We start from the raw sequence: 16,712 nt of genomic DNA, 5'->3' as shown, positions 1-16,712 counted from the left end.
CTATTGCATTCAGTTTCTTGAGACATTTTATGTACAGCTTGTATGTATCTAAAGGTATTTTTCCTATAAATAAAACTTCAAATTTAGTTTTGTGTCCTTCTTTAATCAAGTGTGAATGATGCTTGAAGCCGGTAGTTTTAATAAGGTTTTATAGCATTGGTGTCTTAACATCTGTGGCATTTAAGAGGTCACACATTAAGGGGGAAAGTAAGTAATAAGTAATAAGGGAAACCAGTGCCAACGTTAAGGTCTAATAAACACGAAACATGATTGTTATTGGCGCATTCAAGAAAGAAGGTCTTGAAGGGAACCTTTTATGTTAATGTTCAAGGAAACTTACCTTTGCATTATGTTAATTCTATCAACAGTGTGCCACAATAGTAAGGCAAGATTCTTATCTGATCATCAGTAAACCTGGTTTTGATAAATTATCACCCGTGTGCAGTGAGATTACTGATTTCCAGGCTGCTTTCAAGTGAGAAAAAATATGCAGGAAATGGAGCTAAGAGATGACCTCTGTGGGAAAACGTGCATTTGTATTAAGAATGAGCCCTAGCATAGTTTAAATATATATTAGTCATATATTAGTTACGCTATACATTTGTAGCATGTGAATAATCACATCTCTATGACTGTTTTATCCCTTCCACTTTCCATAAAGTGACATTATTCATTACTCTTGATTTTCGAGTTGTACATGCAGGGATTTGCCGTTAAATTTTCCTGTGGCCTCCCCCACAGTTAATAATAGAACACATTAAAATAGTCACCAGAACCACATTAAGACGGATCAAATAAATCTTCTAAATTGTGTGTGTGTGTGTGTGTGTGTGTGTGTGTGTGTCTGCCTGCACAGGCACGTGTGTGTCCATGTGTACAGACAGTGATTATTTGTATATGGAGCACAGAGAGCATGAAATGTATGTTCCTCAAGAGTGTAAAGAAATAAGAATGTGAGTGTGAAGGCAGGTGATGGATGAGTCGGTAGGACGTGGTTCTTATTACCTCCTCTGCTGGCTCTTATTGTCTGCTGGCTTTGGGAGTGTTGAAAACAGATAGCAGCTCTCACTGTATTAGGCAATCCCTGTTTGCAGTGGACCAGTGTGTCATCCTCACAGTGCAGCTGCATCAGAGCAGGAGCTAAATGCAGCCACAGCTCTTCCCAAGTTGAACAAATGAAATGCTGTCAAATCTGTTTGTTTTTTTTGTTTTTTTCATTTTAAATACTCTTTTAGCCAGTTTTGTTCCATTTGCATGCAGCAGTGTCACCTGAGCACATCTTCAGCAAGTATATTTAATTTTTTTCCCTCAAATATGTATTAGCTGGGATGCATATTTAGCTTATAAAACACCCCACACTCCTCCAGCTTTATGTATGTGATTGGAACACCGCCCACAGTGTTCCACTTGAAGTAATAGACAGATGGGAGTCAGTCACAGCGTCGCTATGATGGAGAGAAATTACCCTGCTGAACACTGCCCTCCCTCCCACACTACATCAAACTCACTGGACGCTCAATATTCACCAAATCACTCTTATTTTTCGTGCCATGATGGCCTTGTCTGTAGGACAAGACACCTTAATGCATGGAGATGATCAGACGTGCATTGAGAAACTGGTGAGATACTGCATGACAAAGATTTTTTGGGGACAGCTGGTTTAAAACATCAACTCTTCAAAGTGTGTTTTCTTCCCAGAGCTGACTGATGTTGAAATGTTCAGATCAAGGTTGAGAAATCTTGGCACATTTTTGACACATTTTCAAGGCAAAACATTAATAGTGTTCCTGAAATATGTATTCGCAGGTTTTAGGCTGTGTTTATTGACTATGTTCTTTGCATTGTGTGGCTTAAAGTCTTCCTCCCTTCAGCCATACTCATATAATTAAAAGGTCATATTAAAGTCTACATTACTCCTCAGGTGTTGAAGCATTACAGCGCTGTGATGTTCATACAGTAGTGCTCATCATTTTTCCACAGACTATTTTAACCACAGTGACTCACTTTATGATAACCTGGTGTGTGTGTGAAGTCCCTCTGCATATTAGTACTGTGTGCACAACACACCTAAATTAATTGCATGACATTACAATCCCAATCAATCTGCTTATAATCAAACTGTCCCCTCTAAATTAGTCTTATCTGTGCAATCTGAGTGTTGATTGCAGGGCCGCAGCTATCACCGAGAATGTGTCCTCTGTGTTTTTCTCAAAATGATGGTTTTAGCAACCTGGAGGCAATTAACCTTTTGACTCAATGTCTTTTAAATTTAGCTGATCACAAAATTTAAATCAAGAAATTCTAAATATTTGTCCACCAGAATTGTGTTCATGGCAATAAGGAGGAAGCTGTAAAACAGCATTTAGACCTTCATGTGTGGAAATAACATTTACAGTAAACAAAACTGAACCGTCAACAGAATGAATAAAATATGAAACATATAAATACTTAATTCCAAGGACTGTATTTATTTTTGGGGGGTGGGACCTTAGTATGGCCCTGGTTGATAGCAAGAATTTTAACATGTTCCTTTTTCAGTCTGGTTAATACAGAATTTACCACAACATCTACAGATGAAACCCAGAATATGCAAGACGAAGAAGAAGCAAACCCACCGAAAGCTGTTGGAGAAAGTGTCTTCAGCAAATGTGGAATTTTCCTTCGAGTATCAATAAAGTAAATATCTCTAAATCATTTACTTCACAAGTAACAAGTCTCAACTCAAGTCCAAAAGTCTCAAGTTATGTCCACACCTTTGCTTTACACTTCATTCATCTACAACATGAAGTGGTGATTAAGTCACACTGGTGGATAAATAATGACATCTACATTTTAGATCCCATCATTTATGAGATCCATGAATCAGCTGGTAGCTCTGTGGATGTAGGTCTGTTGGGAAATCCACAGTTTGCCAAACCTATCAGTCAAATCCAAAGGGGGGAAATTGGCCGTTAGGAGTTGCATCTCGTCTTTGGTGAGCATGACTGCACTATGACAAAGCAGCGCCGGTAGCGGGTCTGTTTCTTTGAAATGACTCAACCAGGAGGTGCTTCCCCACATGGTTTGGCCTGATCTGTAACACCGGGAGCTACTTTATGGCGAGCAGCCCCCTAAAGCGACACATTCAATCAAAAAAAAAAAAAAAAGGCTGACTGCCAGCCAGCATCCAGCGTCCTATGGCTGGAGAAAATGCAGTTTGTGTTTGTGATGGATGCAACTGCCATGCAGAGAGAGAAGGGAGAGGGAAAGGGAGAGAGAGGGAGGGAGGGCGCATATATTTGCAAATGCTTGACACATCAGTGTTGACAAAACGAGTCATGTGACGACCATGAAGATGGCGCAGCTTATGGTAAATTGCTGTTTTCTCAGTATTTTCTCGCAGCAGCTCGACAGTCGGGACCGGTGAACAACATCGCGACCTATTACCTACTAATTACCGACTGATACCGCCCGTTCACGCGGGCTGGGCAGCCTATTGTGGATCAGCTGTGGACTTGAGCGCGATTGGCTAGAGAGGAAAAAAAAGGGAAAAAAGAAGAAAAACAAAGAAATGAAATAATTAAGCTTCGAGGAAAAGAAATACCTCAGCTCTACTTGAAATGCTGCTGCAATAACACCTTTTTTTCTGGAGACCAGAAAACCGCTCACCGTGTGCGTGCGTGCCTACTGCGTGTATGTGTGTGTGTGTATGTGTGTGTGTGTGCGCGTTACATTAGGTGGACACAGAGACTGCATCAGACTGGAGACACACGCCGGGACATAATAAAGCGGAGATACCGAAGCGTTGATGGTCCTTCCTCCCCCCCTTTTTGCACACACAAACGTCAGGAGACAGATTCCGGTCGAGACATGTAGTCCCATGTATGAGCAGCCAGGATCATTTGTAGCCTTCAGCTCTCTCTTTTTTTTAGCAACATCATCTCACGATATCGACATAATGTGGCTTGCTCTACCGGAGGGAAAATAACCAAATATGTGGATACCTACAGAAGAGGAGAAAATCGGAGTTGGTGAGTCAATTTGCACCTTTTATTGTTAATCTGCGACGTTTGGTTTCCAGCTTTTTAATTGACTTTTATTATACAGCGCTTTAAGCTGGCAGTTTTTGCATCAGGAACACCCAATTTTGTTCATCGACATCCCGCATAGGATACCAAGCCTGTTTTCTCCCTGTTATTATGTCCATTACACCCAATGAAAAACACATATACTTATAATGGCTGATATACACGGCCAGTGACTGCATAGAAAGGGAAATTGCGTGGGATGATACAGCCTACAACCCACCACCTTAAAGATGCTATCGCAGTCTATACACAACCGCAGGCGCTGCTTTAAATCAGGCTCCTACTCTTTAGTTTTGTGCTTTTGTAGAAAAACAAAAAAATGCGTCAATGTAGCATTTTAGCCTTTTCTTTTCATGAGCATATCTGGAGGGGGGGAGGAAGATGAGTGGGGGGGAAACGCGGTTCGTGTAGAAACCACGAGGGGGCATCGTGACTGCGTCCCTCCAACAGGTGTAGGCTGGAGTTAAGCTGGAGTCTACCTGTAGGCAGAAAACTGCCCTACTGCTGCTGCTGCTGCTGCTGCAGGGACTGCACTGTACTGTACTGTACTGTACATGTTCTCCCTGCGTGTGTGCCCTTTGACCCCGAGAAAGAGGTGAAAGTGTCCCATGCAAGATCAGCACTTCTCCAGTCATATGACAGCTTGTTACTTGCAGGGGCTACTCATGCTGCCTCGCACATGATCCCCCCCACCCACCCCCACATACATACGCCCACACACATAGCCTACACTTTTGTTCGGAGGCGTTGCATTTGTCATGTTCTTCATAAAGACTGCAGCCTGCTGAAAGCCCCTAATGGCTCCACCATAATATCACCACTTCTAGTGGCTGTGTAGTAATCTTATCGCATTGAAATCGTTTGTGTGTTCACCCACCCATCCGTTCATCCATCAGAGAATCGCTGCAGTTGTTTTTTTTTTTTCTCAAGAGCAAATGTGTCAAATATTTAACGAGAGGAAGGCGGAAAAGAGGCAGCTTTGTGCGTGGAAGCAACAGTTCGGCGCAGCCTCCGCAGCCAGTCGGTGCGGAGTGACCTGGCGCTGTCCGTGGTGCTGAAATGTGGAAGATGACGCTGTCCACGGTGCTGAAATGTGGAAGATGACGCTGTCCACGGTGCTGAAATGCGGGGAAGCGGAGCCGCCGTGTACCTACACAGCGCAGTACATACTGTACCTCATCAAGGCAGTTCAAATGACTCTGGTCAATCGCCTCAGATAACGTGTTGACACTCTAGGTTAAATATTTCCTCAACAGCATTGTAGATGAGGCGACCCGCGCTGCTGGCCTGTGACGTTAACGCGTTGTACAGCCCCACAAAAGCCTTGTTGTTATTTTCTTCTCCTGCCTCATATGTGTTATTAGTGGCACCATTTTGCATATTTCACTATCTTCTTTGTTTATTATGTCATTGCCTGTAAATTGTCTCTCACCGATATGAAACAGAGCTGTGGACTGTCAGCAGCCAGCCAGGCCTTTCTCTTCTCCTGTGTTATCTTAATGGGCTCCATCTAAACAGGAAACAGTTGGAGACCACCTCATGAAACGTTAATGTCTTTCTTAGAATCGCTGCCTATTCATTATTTTGTTCTCGGATGTTTATGCAGGAAATAATATCAGTTAGTAAATCACTTGGAGAGTAGCAGCAAAGGCCTGGATGACATGTAGTGTTGCTCTCTATGGAACTGCTCCTTATGGTTATTTTAACCACCAATTAATCTGGTAATTACTTGTTTTGTTTCCCACTTAATAAGTCATGATAACAAATCATGATAAATACCTACCATGCAATAAAAATAAAATAATAGATGGCTTTTAGGTTGTAAATGATTGATAATAGATTATTAACATTATAATGATTAAGTATCTGTAAATTCACTAATAAATCCTCAGTCCAGTCTTCTTGAAATGGTTTGGTTCTGAAAGTTGAACTTTACTTATTCATTCTTTTATTTGCAAATGAGTCACTGATGGATATCTTTCATATTAACAGCAATATTGAAATAATTTCTTTACTTTTTTGTCAGAGTACCTGCCCACTGGAGAGATAAGAGTGAAATTAATCGGCTGGCTTTATATGTGGCCACATGGACGCGGCTCAGACACAACTACTGTCGCAGTACATGAAATAATCAAGCAAACTAGGCCACCATTATCTCAAATTGACATTTCTAGGATCAAATGTGTTCATGACAGAACAAAAGACAGAGCTAATGTTCAACTGAGACTAGGATTAGAGATATTTCTTAGTGGTTTTAGCCATGATTTTAACCCTTGATCCCATCCGCAGTGGAAAGTTGCTCAGCTTCATTTAGCATTTGGGTGAGAATTTCTTGGATTCATCACCAATGCTGGATTATTTCTTTTGTCTTTTAACACAAGGTTCATCGGTGCTATAGTTTCCTATGCCTTAACTAACGTAAACACAAGCACAATAAATAAGTATATAGTGTGGTAGTCATGCACATAGTCATTTAAAAGTGCTTTATGATAAGGTCATCATCAAATTGCAGCCACACACCCCTGCAGTTGGGTAGCATGCCTACATTTCTGGGACGCTGATTTGGGATCAGATATGGTAAAATGCTGCTCTGCTTCTGCGGCAGAAATCCCTTGGTTAGCAAGACTTCAGCGCAGTAATATGTCTGAGTAAGTGAGTGTGCATTCAAGTCGTGCATTGCAACATGACTCAGTGGGCGAAGCCCAAAGACTGTTGTGTAATTTTTAACTTAGCTAGATCTGGTACAGGACTACTCAAGCCAGTAAAGCAGGACCTTCATGGTCTGCATACTTACATTGCACTACTGCAACGGTTCAAGGAAGCACTCAGTAAGCAGTTCAGCTTCACCTGCACAAGTCATGATTGAGACTGGAACTAAAAGGACTAAGAAAACCCAGGAACATAAGTTCATTTCAGTGCTGCAGATTAGATGAACACAGTGTATATGACATGTCCTCTTTAATAAAATGTTCCTTAGTACAGCAGTGTCATTAGCACTCTGTTGTTTAGAGAAAAAAACATCAGACAATTTATAAGCCATAATAGTGTTTACTGTTGTACTGGCAGGTTTTTGATGACATCTCACCTTTCTCTGTAGAATATTTTTCCCCTGTGGGCCATTGTACAGTGAGGTAATGTATGTGTGTCTCACTGATTCTGGAACAAGGTCATCAGGCCATACATGCTCTGTTTCAAGTTTCACTGTATTACATAGACCAGAAAAACATTTTTCAAGACATGACAGCTTATAATAGTAAGTATTAACACTGGAAGGTGATACTTAACCTCTCCTCCTCTGATTTATGTAAGAGCAATATTGTTTTTCAACAAATTACAGCTCACAGGTTGCAGTTGGCTTGAGTGTGATGATGCACAAACATTTTATTACAGAAATATACTGTAACAAACAAACGTCCGTCTTGACATTTCTCTTTTCAGTTGAGCATTATATTATATTGCAGAGAGTAACAAGAAACAGGAAAGTGAGGGTTAGACAAGGGAAATAGGTCAAAGGTCAGACTCAAATGGTAAATAAATGATAAATGGACTGCACTTATACTTTCTAATCTTCTGACCACTCAAAGTGCTTTTACACTACAAGCCACATTCACCCATTCACACACACATACGCTGATGGCAGGGGCTGCCATGCAAGGTGCCAACCAGCTCATCAGGAAGATCTAATCATTCACACACACATTCACAATTTGGACAATTTGGGGTTCAGTATCTTGCCCAAGGACACTTCGACATATGGATTGGATGAGCCGGGAATCGATCCGCCAATCTTCCGATTAGCGGATGAGCTGCCCAAGCTCAAACACACAGTTCCACAGAGTTGGTAGTTAACATATTTTAAGGAGACATTTTGCATATGTCGTCATTGGTTACTGTGTGCAAATAATATTGCAGACAGTAAATACATTGTAAATGTGACAGGAACAAATTCAAAACTTTGAATAGTATCACAGTTTGCTAATGTGATGCAAGTGTTGTGATACAAGACAAACCTCTTAACAAAGACACAACATACATGGTGTTACAACTTCTCTTTTAATGCTCTGGAGAGAAATGCATTGCCACATTAGCTGCAATCATTACATAAAAGTCCCTTTCACACTGCAACACTGCAGGATACAATCGAAAAGGTAAGGTGGTGGTTTTTAGTGTTCACTTATGTGTTTCCTATATCAAAGAACACATTGAGTCATGACATGACCATTCTGGTTATATTAGGGTTGTTTCCTGTGCACCATGGGTGGCAGCACTGCTGGTGAAGAGCAGCAGGTTAGAATATAAAGACACAACAGAAGAAGAGTGTGATTCATTTTCACACAGGCTGCCTTAATGATTTTAAAATATTTTAGAATTATGTGACAGTTTGTCTCCAGTCTGCTGTGTCTAATGCTTATTTTAAATTTTGATGTTTGGTACTCATCGGGTGATTTCCCCCCCCATATGATTCTCAATAAAAAGGTGAACAGTGTGAGGCCACAGTTAGGGCCAAGTTGATGGCTCAAATATAAGAACATTTTGCATAATTAAACCCAGGAGTACTGCCACTTTTTTATGCAAGAGCTGCTGCTGGTGGTTACAAGGTGCTTATATGGAAAACCAACTCCAGCTTCTGTTCTCACTTCACGCCAACACAGAAAACTGGATTCTTAAGAGACTGTTCTCAGGCTGTAGAAACGTCTGGCGGATATCTGAAGAATAAATTAGCACAAGAAGAGGAGATTGTTGTGTGCTTTTAAGTTTATATTTTTCTTTACATTTTGACAAAACATCTGCTCTATAATTATGAACCTCATTTAAAGTAACCACACTTTTTATGCTATGATGATGTTATCTATCTTAAACTTAACTCATTATTTTGGACAATCACTGCCTTTGTAGGTTTTGGAAGAATGATTCAGCCATTTGCACGGCCTTGTTTTTGTTCTTTATTCATTTGCTGATAATTATTTCTGAAAAGACTTTGCATCTCTTTGTTGTGATCAACACTCGCACTTTGTTTTGACTTCAACTGAACGTCACAACCAGATTACTCAGGGAATCTGCTTCCCATCATATTGCTGAAAGGTTGCACTTTGGTTAAATTAATATCTTTACTGTAAGAGCTGTGGCTTCTCAAATCTTTGACAGAGTCATGTGTTGTACTTTTTGGTGTCAGAGTGAGGGGACTATGAGTTGTGACAACCCAGGGCCCGAACTAAGGGGGCCTGCCCTAAGAAGTCTGTACCAAAGTGCGTTTTGTGCTCTTTATATTTAGTTTTCACTACTACAAAACCCCACACAAATAAAACATTATTAGAAATAGGATACTAGAATTTTTGTATTATCTGAGACCAGCTGGAATGAGCAAGATTAAACTCTGGCCATTTAGTTTTCTTTGCAGATAAAATTTGGAAGAGAAGGAAGAATGACAATCAGGATTGCACCCCAACCCCAAAAATTTAACCACAAATGTGTTTGGTACTGTAGGTGATGAGTAAATGAATGCTGGAGATGTGTGTGAGTTATGAAAGGGTAAAAACCCCATAATTCATATCAGTGAGTTACTGGTTACACAATAGTGGCCATTAGATGGTCTGTGGACTGTGAATGCAACTAAAAAGAGGGACAGTCTGGATTGATATACTGTTGCTGAGTAGAAATGTTTGCTTTTGCCAACATTTTCGACTGCCTGTCCCATCAGTCCTTCCAACATCCTACGTTCAACATGTTGAAGTCTGAAGATGGATTTTGTTGGTTATGTTTTGAGGATATGCTAATGCATTGGGCACAATGAGAGAGTGTTTTGTGGAGGTTTTGTGAGGGAGGACTATGAAAATATAAGCCAGTGTGATGCGCCCATCTCTCTCAAACATGACAATCTCATCTTGTTCTGATGTGGCCTCTGCTGAAGAGTTTTTCAAATGGTGTGAGTGCAGGTTTTGCAATTCAAATGAAACAGAGGCCATTAAAGAATGGGACTCTCAAATAGGAAATACTTAGCCCTGGCTGGAAAAGGGCCTGAGGCAGACTGAAAAGGTGACAAGGAGGCTCTTTAAGTCTATCCATCTCTCCCTCTAATACATGCCCAATACGCTTGACTTGAACTCTAGTGCCATGCAGCATCCATAAGCTTGCCATTTTAAAATGCCCAGATCCCTGCAGCAGTTACAGTGAAGAAAGCCCTCCAGTTTGTAGATGATCTGTTGCCATAGTTACCCCAGCGCAGGAACTGAGCACTCGTTCCCCTCAAACAGGCAGCAGAGCCGAGCCCAAGCCCCTCCTTCTCTTCCTCCCCCTCACTGGGTCCCCTGGCTAGTTCATTAGCATAATGATTCACACCAAACTCTCCTTGAAGGGCCACCATTTGTAGGTTTTGAAATCGTCAGTGGAGCGCCGTCATTATTAAACAAGTTTGTCTTTACTGAGGCTTGTATACTGTATGTTGCATGGCTCATGTTGCCGAGTTGCAGTGCTGCTCAGATTTTAAGAGCATCCCCCAAAGGCTCTAGAGGCAGTCCTACTGTGAAGGCCTTTACTGTGGCATCTATTCCCTTAAGAATAATCAAGTCCTTGATTAGCGTTTGAGTCACATGATGTTTCTTTGTGTGGCCAAAGACTGCATGATGCTGCAATAGCAGCAGGCACAGAAGATTTATGCTAATACCGACTTATGATAAAGCAGTGTTTAACCATACTACTTAGCAGTTTGTGTGGGCTCTATTTTGGGAGACAGTTCAATTAACTTAACATTGCACAGAAATCAGGCCGCTTAAGAATTAATTGCCTATTAAAATGACTACCCACTTCAGGGTGGGAGCTTGTTTACAGTTCGCTAAGCAGTGGTTCCTGTGTGACACTGTGTTTAGATGTTTGCATTAAACAGCTTATTAAAAAGCTACAATAACTGTCCTGCTACAACCCTAAAACACATGCTGTGCGGAGACACAGCAGTGTAGAGGATGCACCTTGTTTAATCAGAGGTCACTAGGATGAAAACAAGCATAGATCTTTATCTGTAATCTAATTTCTTTTGACAGTTACAGTAAACTACTATCAGGTCAAATATTTCTTCATCACTGTTGTCTAATGATTTTTTTTTTACTCTTTTCTCTTCTTCTGCACAGTGATCTGCAACTTCCGGTCACCAATATGTCAGGCCCTGGTCCTGGAGATTGGGGAAACTGTACAGATTCTGGAGAAGAGTGAAGGTAAAAGCAATCAAATCTTCTATGGCACTGCAGATCTGTGATAAACAGCGTGTGTTTGATTGTAAATAATAGCAGCTCTGTAATGCAGATACAAGATATCAGGCAGGTAAAGTTGATGCAACATATATTTTTTCAGAGGAAATGGGGGTTATTAGCAACCCGAGAGAAATTTATATTCTCCAGTTATATACATTTTAGGGTATTTTTAGGCTGATTCCAGTCGTTTAAGATTCAGTGTCTAAATTTAACTACTTTTCGGCAAATAAATAAAGGATTCAGTATTTCTCCACCAGAATTTTATTACTGGCAGTGTGTGGAGGGCTTTTAAGCAATTATTGGGAATGGTAACGCTTTACTTTATGGGTTCGCAGTTTTTAATCATTTTCTAGGAAGATTCTTGGAAACTATAATCTGTTACTAATTATAGGGAAAATAGAGGCAACTGTCTGAAACACATTATTTAGAGTTGATTTGAGATTGTACTTGAACTTGTACTTGAGGTCTTGAAACTGCTACAAACAAACTGAAGCTAAACCTTGAAGAATACCAACCAACACCAGTCATGTTGAATTTGACATGAAAGTCAATTTATGTATAAATTTGTTAGAATGTAAATCACAATACGTTTTTGTCAGTAGAGCTAGTGGTGTGAGTATGGATAGGCATTAAATTCACAAATGAAAAAGAAGGAGGCCGTATCTCATAATTATGTCTTGTGTATCGATATTAAGTCAGAATTATATGAGATCTTTTCTCGTTATTATGAGATAGTAAGTCATAATTATGAGATAAGGCCTCCAATTTTTTTAAATTGGTGAATGCAATGCACAACTACAGAGCCCCTAAAAGTGATCATTTTTTTTAATCTTTTGCCAACAAGTTATTATCCTGTGTGCACAAGATAATAACTTGTTCCCACAAGATAAAACAGTATAACCTTTTGGGACTTTAGGGGCTCTGTATGCTTCCATAGTGGAGAAAACCCACAGCAATTATTTTTATTTATCAGACCTGTCTCCTGATGTAGCCTGGCTAACTTCTAGCTAATATGTAGATAAAACCTCAGCTAATCTAACGGCTGCGGGTTAGCTAGCTAGTTAGTTAGTAACTACATTCCTTCAAGGCCAATAAATTAATTTACCACAAAATCAATTAAAGCAGTTTGGCTTGCCTTTGATGGTCAGCAGGACAGGCAAGTATAGTTTAATCATTTTGTTTAAGCTGTTTTGTGGAAACCATACTGATAGTCAGTGCTGCAGCAATAATTTATTTAGCTAGTCAAAGCTAACATTAAATTTCAACATTCACGGCATATGTGAAAACGACATGGTTTACAGTTGACAGTCAAGAAGCAGTGGTGTATGAATAAAATAATGAATTACATGTAAAAGTCCTGTAAAAGTACACATAGTCAGCAAAATGTACTTATAAATTTAAATAAATTATGAAAAATGGCCCGATTTAGAGTGTAATATTTATCATACATGTATATTATTTGAATTAACTGATTAACTAATGTGTACATGTAAGCAGTATTTTAATGTTGGCAAGATAGAGCTGATTTTAACACCTGTTTATAGTCTAATCTATAACAATGCAGATATAACAAAATGATCATATGTTTTATGTATAAAATTGTAATCTGAAAACTAACTAGTAACTATAGCTGTGAAATAAATTTAGTGGAGTAAAAAGTACAAAATTTCCCTCTGAAATGTAGTGGAGTAGAAGTATTAAGTAGCACAGAATGGAAATACTCAAGTTAAGTACAATTATATCAAAATTATACTTAAGTACAGTACTTGAATAAATGTACTTAGTTACATTCCACCAATGTCAACAAGTAAACATGACTAAAATACACTGTATGTAAAATAATTTAGCAATTGTGATGAAAGCAATTTTATTACACCAGCAGATATGAATGTTCACATTGACACTTCTTTCAGGTACGATTTGATTAGTGGTCCCATAAAAAAGTGGGTTGGCCTTTTCTTCAAACTGCTTGAGCCATGCACAAGTACGAAGTACCATGGTATAATGTTGTACTGACACAAACATAAAGAGCACAATAATGTATTTCATTGTGAGATAGTCTAATGTGCATTTTGATTTTGCCAATAGGTTGGTACAGAGGCTTTTCCATCAAGAAGCCTTCAATCAAGGTAATTATAACAGCATGCACACAATTATGCTTTGACAATATGTTGATTCTCATAGGCTACATACAGTATTCTGCATTCAAATGAATTTGGAATGAATGACAATGCATTACTACACTCAATATTTGAATCTCAAGGCAAGAAGACTAAAAACTATTGGATTGTAACCTCATATTTGCACATTAATAATGCAGCATTTTCCAGACTGATAACTAAATACATTATTGGTCAATCAGTATTTACGAGAAAGATAATCTAATACTAAATAAAGAGTCATCAAAACATATGTAAAACTGCTTGCCCTGCAATACAAAATGATCTCGACATGAAGGTTTTATCAAAGACCAATGCATTTTTGTGAATGATAATGTGATGTGAGTGATGTGCATCCCAGAAATAACTTTGTCTAGACATCAAAGACCTTAATGACTGATTAACTTATTGAATAAAGCCTTGATTTTACAAAAATAGAAATCTTCTGACCTGTATTTCCAGAGGTGCTTTCATAAAGGCATCATTTTAAACATGTTGTTCTGGCTGCACAGCAAAGAAGCATTAAATGTAATGCCATCTTTAAGAGAATATTTACAAATGCTGGAAAAATCCACAGCGGATTTAATGAGAAGAAAATATCAAATATAAAAAGAGATGTGTGTATAATACACGCATTAGAATTAGGCCCTGTTATTTGCTTTTTAATTGTAGAAAGACGCTTTTCAGATCCTCATAGCATCATGGACACATCATCATGAATGCATGCTGTACTACTGTGTTGTTTTCCTTTCTGAGCAGAATTCTTTGGAAAAATCCATATTTGGTTTTACATTCAGCCAGCAGATGGTGCAATTAGTAATCTGAAAACAAGGCATTATACCAAAAGAAGTTATTTTTTATGCCATTTTTCCCCTAATCCATAACACTAAAGAAATTGTTTTCTTGAGTGGCTGATGCAGCAACACTTGTTGTGGTGTATCTTTGATCAAAGCAGAAAGAAAGTTCACACTTGAGGCAGAACGGAGGGATTTAATTCAAACCTCTCAGTTTGCTATAGAGGGTCTTTTCATACAACGTGATTATGAGAAATCCTCAGCACAATGCTTGCTAAGAAGAAGATCATAGGTGCAGAACTCAAATACAGCACCATCACTGCTGACAGAGATCAATACACTGCACTGCAGTAAATGGTTATTATATATGACGGACACATCTGTTTCTCATAGAATTGATTGTTCAGTAAAGAATATTTATGACAGACTACAGTCTTGATAACCTGTAGCAGAGTAGTCTCTGAGGTCTTATACAAAGTTAGAGAGTGAAGGTATAAAGTTTGTATATCCACAATACAAACAGCGGCACAATCTGAAACACAAATGCCAGATATATTGTTAGAAACATGAAAGGCGCTGGTAATTTTTGCTATTCTGTGTGTCTAATCTGCTTCAAACTGATATGTCAGAAGCTGAGGTGTTATGTGATGCTGCTGGAATGTTTTAAAGAAAGCACAAAAGCTGTCCAGTCCTGGTAAATGTAGGTGTTAGTGGCTACATGCTGTCCTTCTCTACTCTCATCAGCTATTTACAGTTCTTACTAACACCCCTCCATTTTGTTATGTACTCTGCTGCCCACATTCATTCGCCCCCATACTCTCTATGCTGAGAGAATTAGTGCTCACTGTGGCCAATTCTTCACATCTGGCAGATTAGAAAGATGAACTGCAAGGGTGGCAGTTGGCACCACTCGGTCTCTCATGCCCTTCCCCTGCTAAGCCAAGACACAATAGGGCTCCTGCACGTTGCTCTGCCTCTCGTCTCTGTGTGTGCAAACAGTAGGTGCCTCACATCATCTTCTTCTTTGTGTGGCAGAAAATGTTAGCACACAGCAAAGCAGAAATTGTCAAAATATGCATAAAGGAAGTGCAATCTTGCATTTCCTTCAGCATCTACTGCATGTTGTTGCCAGCAGAATTGTAAGATTTCTTTTTTTTTTTAAGATTGTAGCACTTGGGTTTAGGTGATTCTGACTACAAACACAAACATAACACAGTACTGTACATTTTGGTTATGTGACGCAGGAGAATTAAGAATGTAATCCTGTCACTCTCTGTAACATCTCTTCTTCTTCTTCTGTCCGCAGGGTATTTTCCCAGTCAGCTATGTCCACTTGAAGAAATCTACAGTGACCAACAGAGGGTAAGTTGCATGACAAAGTTTTTTTTATTTGAGCATGTGCAGCATCATAATAACAGCGAGGCTTCACAAATGTACCGCAGAGGGTCCAGAAATATTTGGAGACTTAAAACAACATTTATACTAACCTTCGCTGCACATGTATTTGGTGATGTTGGAGATCTGTGTTCAGCTTGAGTGACTTATACTTACTGGTCAGTGGAGCTAATAGAACTTATACATGTTATTTTTCAAATCTACAATTATTTTTACATAAAGAACCCACCATGTCAGGACAGCTTTAAAAGATATAGCTGGCGATTTTCTTTATTTGTGCAGAGCCAAACCAACAATGACCTGATCCTACTTATAAGTATTGTATGAGTATCCAAAGTCTGATATATCTTATTCCTCTGTGCTGTAGACCTCCATTGTTGTCCAGAAACTAGTAAAAACACATCAGTGAGCCACACCGCTGTACTGGGTGACATTTTACTTCACCGTGAAGAGTATGGTAATGTTCGTTTGTTTAGAAATGGCTCCTGTGACTAATAACAGCAATCATGTTTTCAGTCTCCTGAGAGTAGTTCTGTGTAAGGAGGACGTCACTGTGCATGTGCAGGAACACGGTTCAATTTACAGAGCTTCACTAGCTTGTTGTGCTACTTATCACAACCTCTTGACTTTGTACTGCATCATACATAGTAAATTTCTCAAATAACTTCAGTGCAGTCACTGAAAACGTGGTTGCTGTCGTTAGTCTTTAGAGCTGCTTTCAAACAAACTAATGTGCCCAAACTCTTTGTGGCGATGTCATCCAGTGCAACAGTGTGGCTCACTGACATGTTTTTAATAACATCAGCTTTTGGACAACGACAGAGGTCTAGGGTACAGAGGAATATGATATATCAGGTTTTGGATACACACACTATACTTGTAAGTAGGATGAGTTCATTGTTGGTTTGGCTCCGCACATGAGATTTGTTGACAGTAAGAAAAATATAGAAGATCACCAGCCAAATCCTTTAAAATACAATACAAAGCTATGAGAGAACAAAGCATGTCTCAGTGACTTAGTGTGAATATAAAAACTTGCAAAATCAGAGTTGAGAC

The 16,712-nt window shown here is 39.3% G+C and overlaps 1 protein-coding gene across 1 annotated transcript in view; it reads left to right on the top strand.

Moving 5' to 3' along the window:
• Positions 1-3,641: 3,641 nt before the first annotated feature.
• LOC121896205 (dedicator of cytokinesis protein 3-like) overlaps positions 3,642-16,712 on the top strand; it is a 49,111-nt gene continuing 36,040 nt past the window's right edge. The window contains exons 1-4 of the mRNA XM_042409945.1: positions 3,642-4,010; positions 11,189-11,272; positions 13,397-13,437; positions 15,568-15,623. Coding sequence (XP_042265879.1) covers positions 3,974-4,010; positions 11,189-11,272; positions 13,397-13,437; positions 15,568-15,623 — 218 coding nt within the window. The 5' untranslated portion in view covers positions 3,642-3,973. The remainder of the gene's footprint in view (positions 4,011-11,188; positions 11,273-13,396; positions 13,438-15,567; positions 15,624-16,712) is intronic.

The sequence above is a fragment of the Thunnus maccoyii genome, chromosome 4 (assembly GCF_910596095.1).
Source record: "Thunnus maccoyii chromosome 4, fThuMac1.1, whole genome shotgun sequence".
In the NCBI taxonomy this organism is placed as follows: domain Eukaryota; kingdom Metazoa; phylum Chordata; class Actinopteri; order Scombriformes; family Scombridae; genus Thunnus; species Thunnus maccoyii.
The sequence above is the reverse complement of the archived record's forward strand: the minus strand, read 5'-3'. Positions and strand labels throughout refer to the sequence as shown.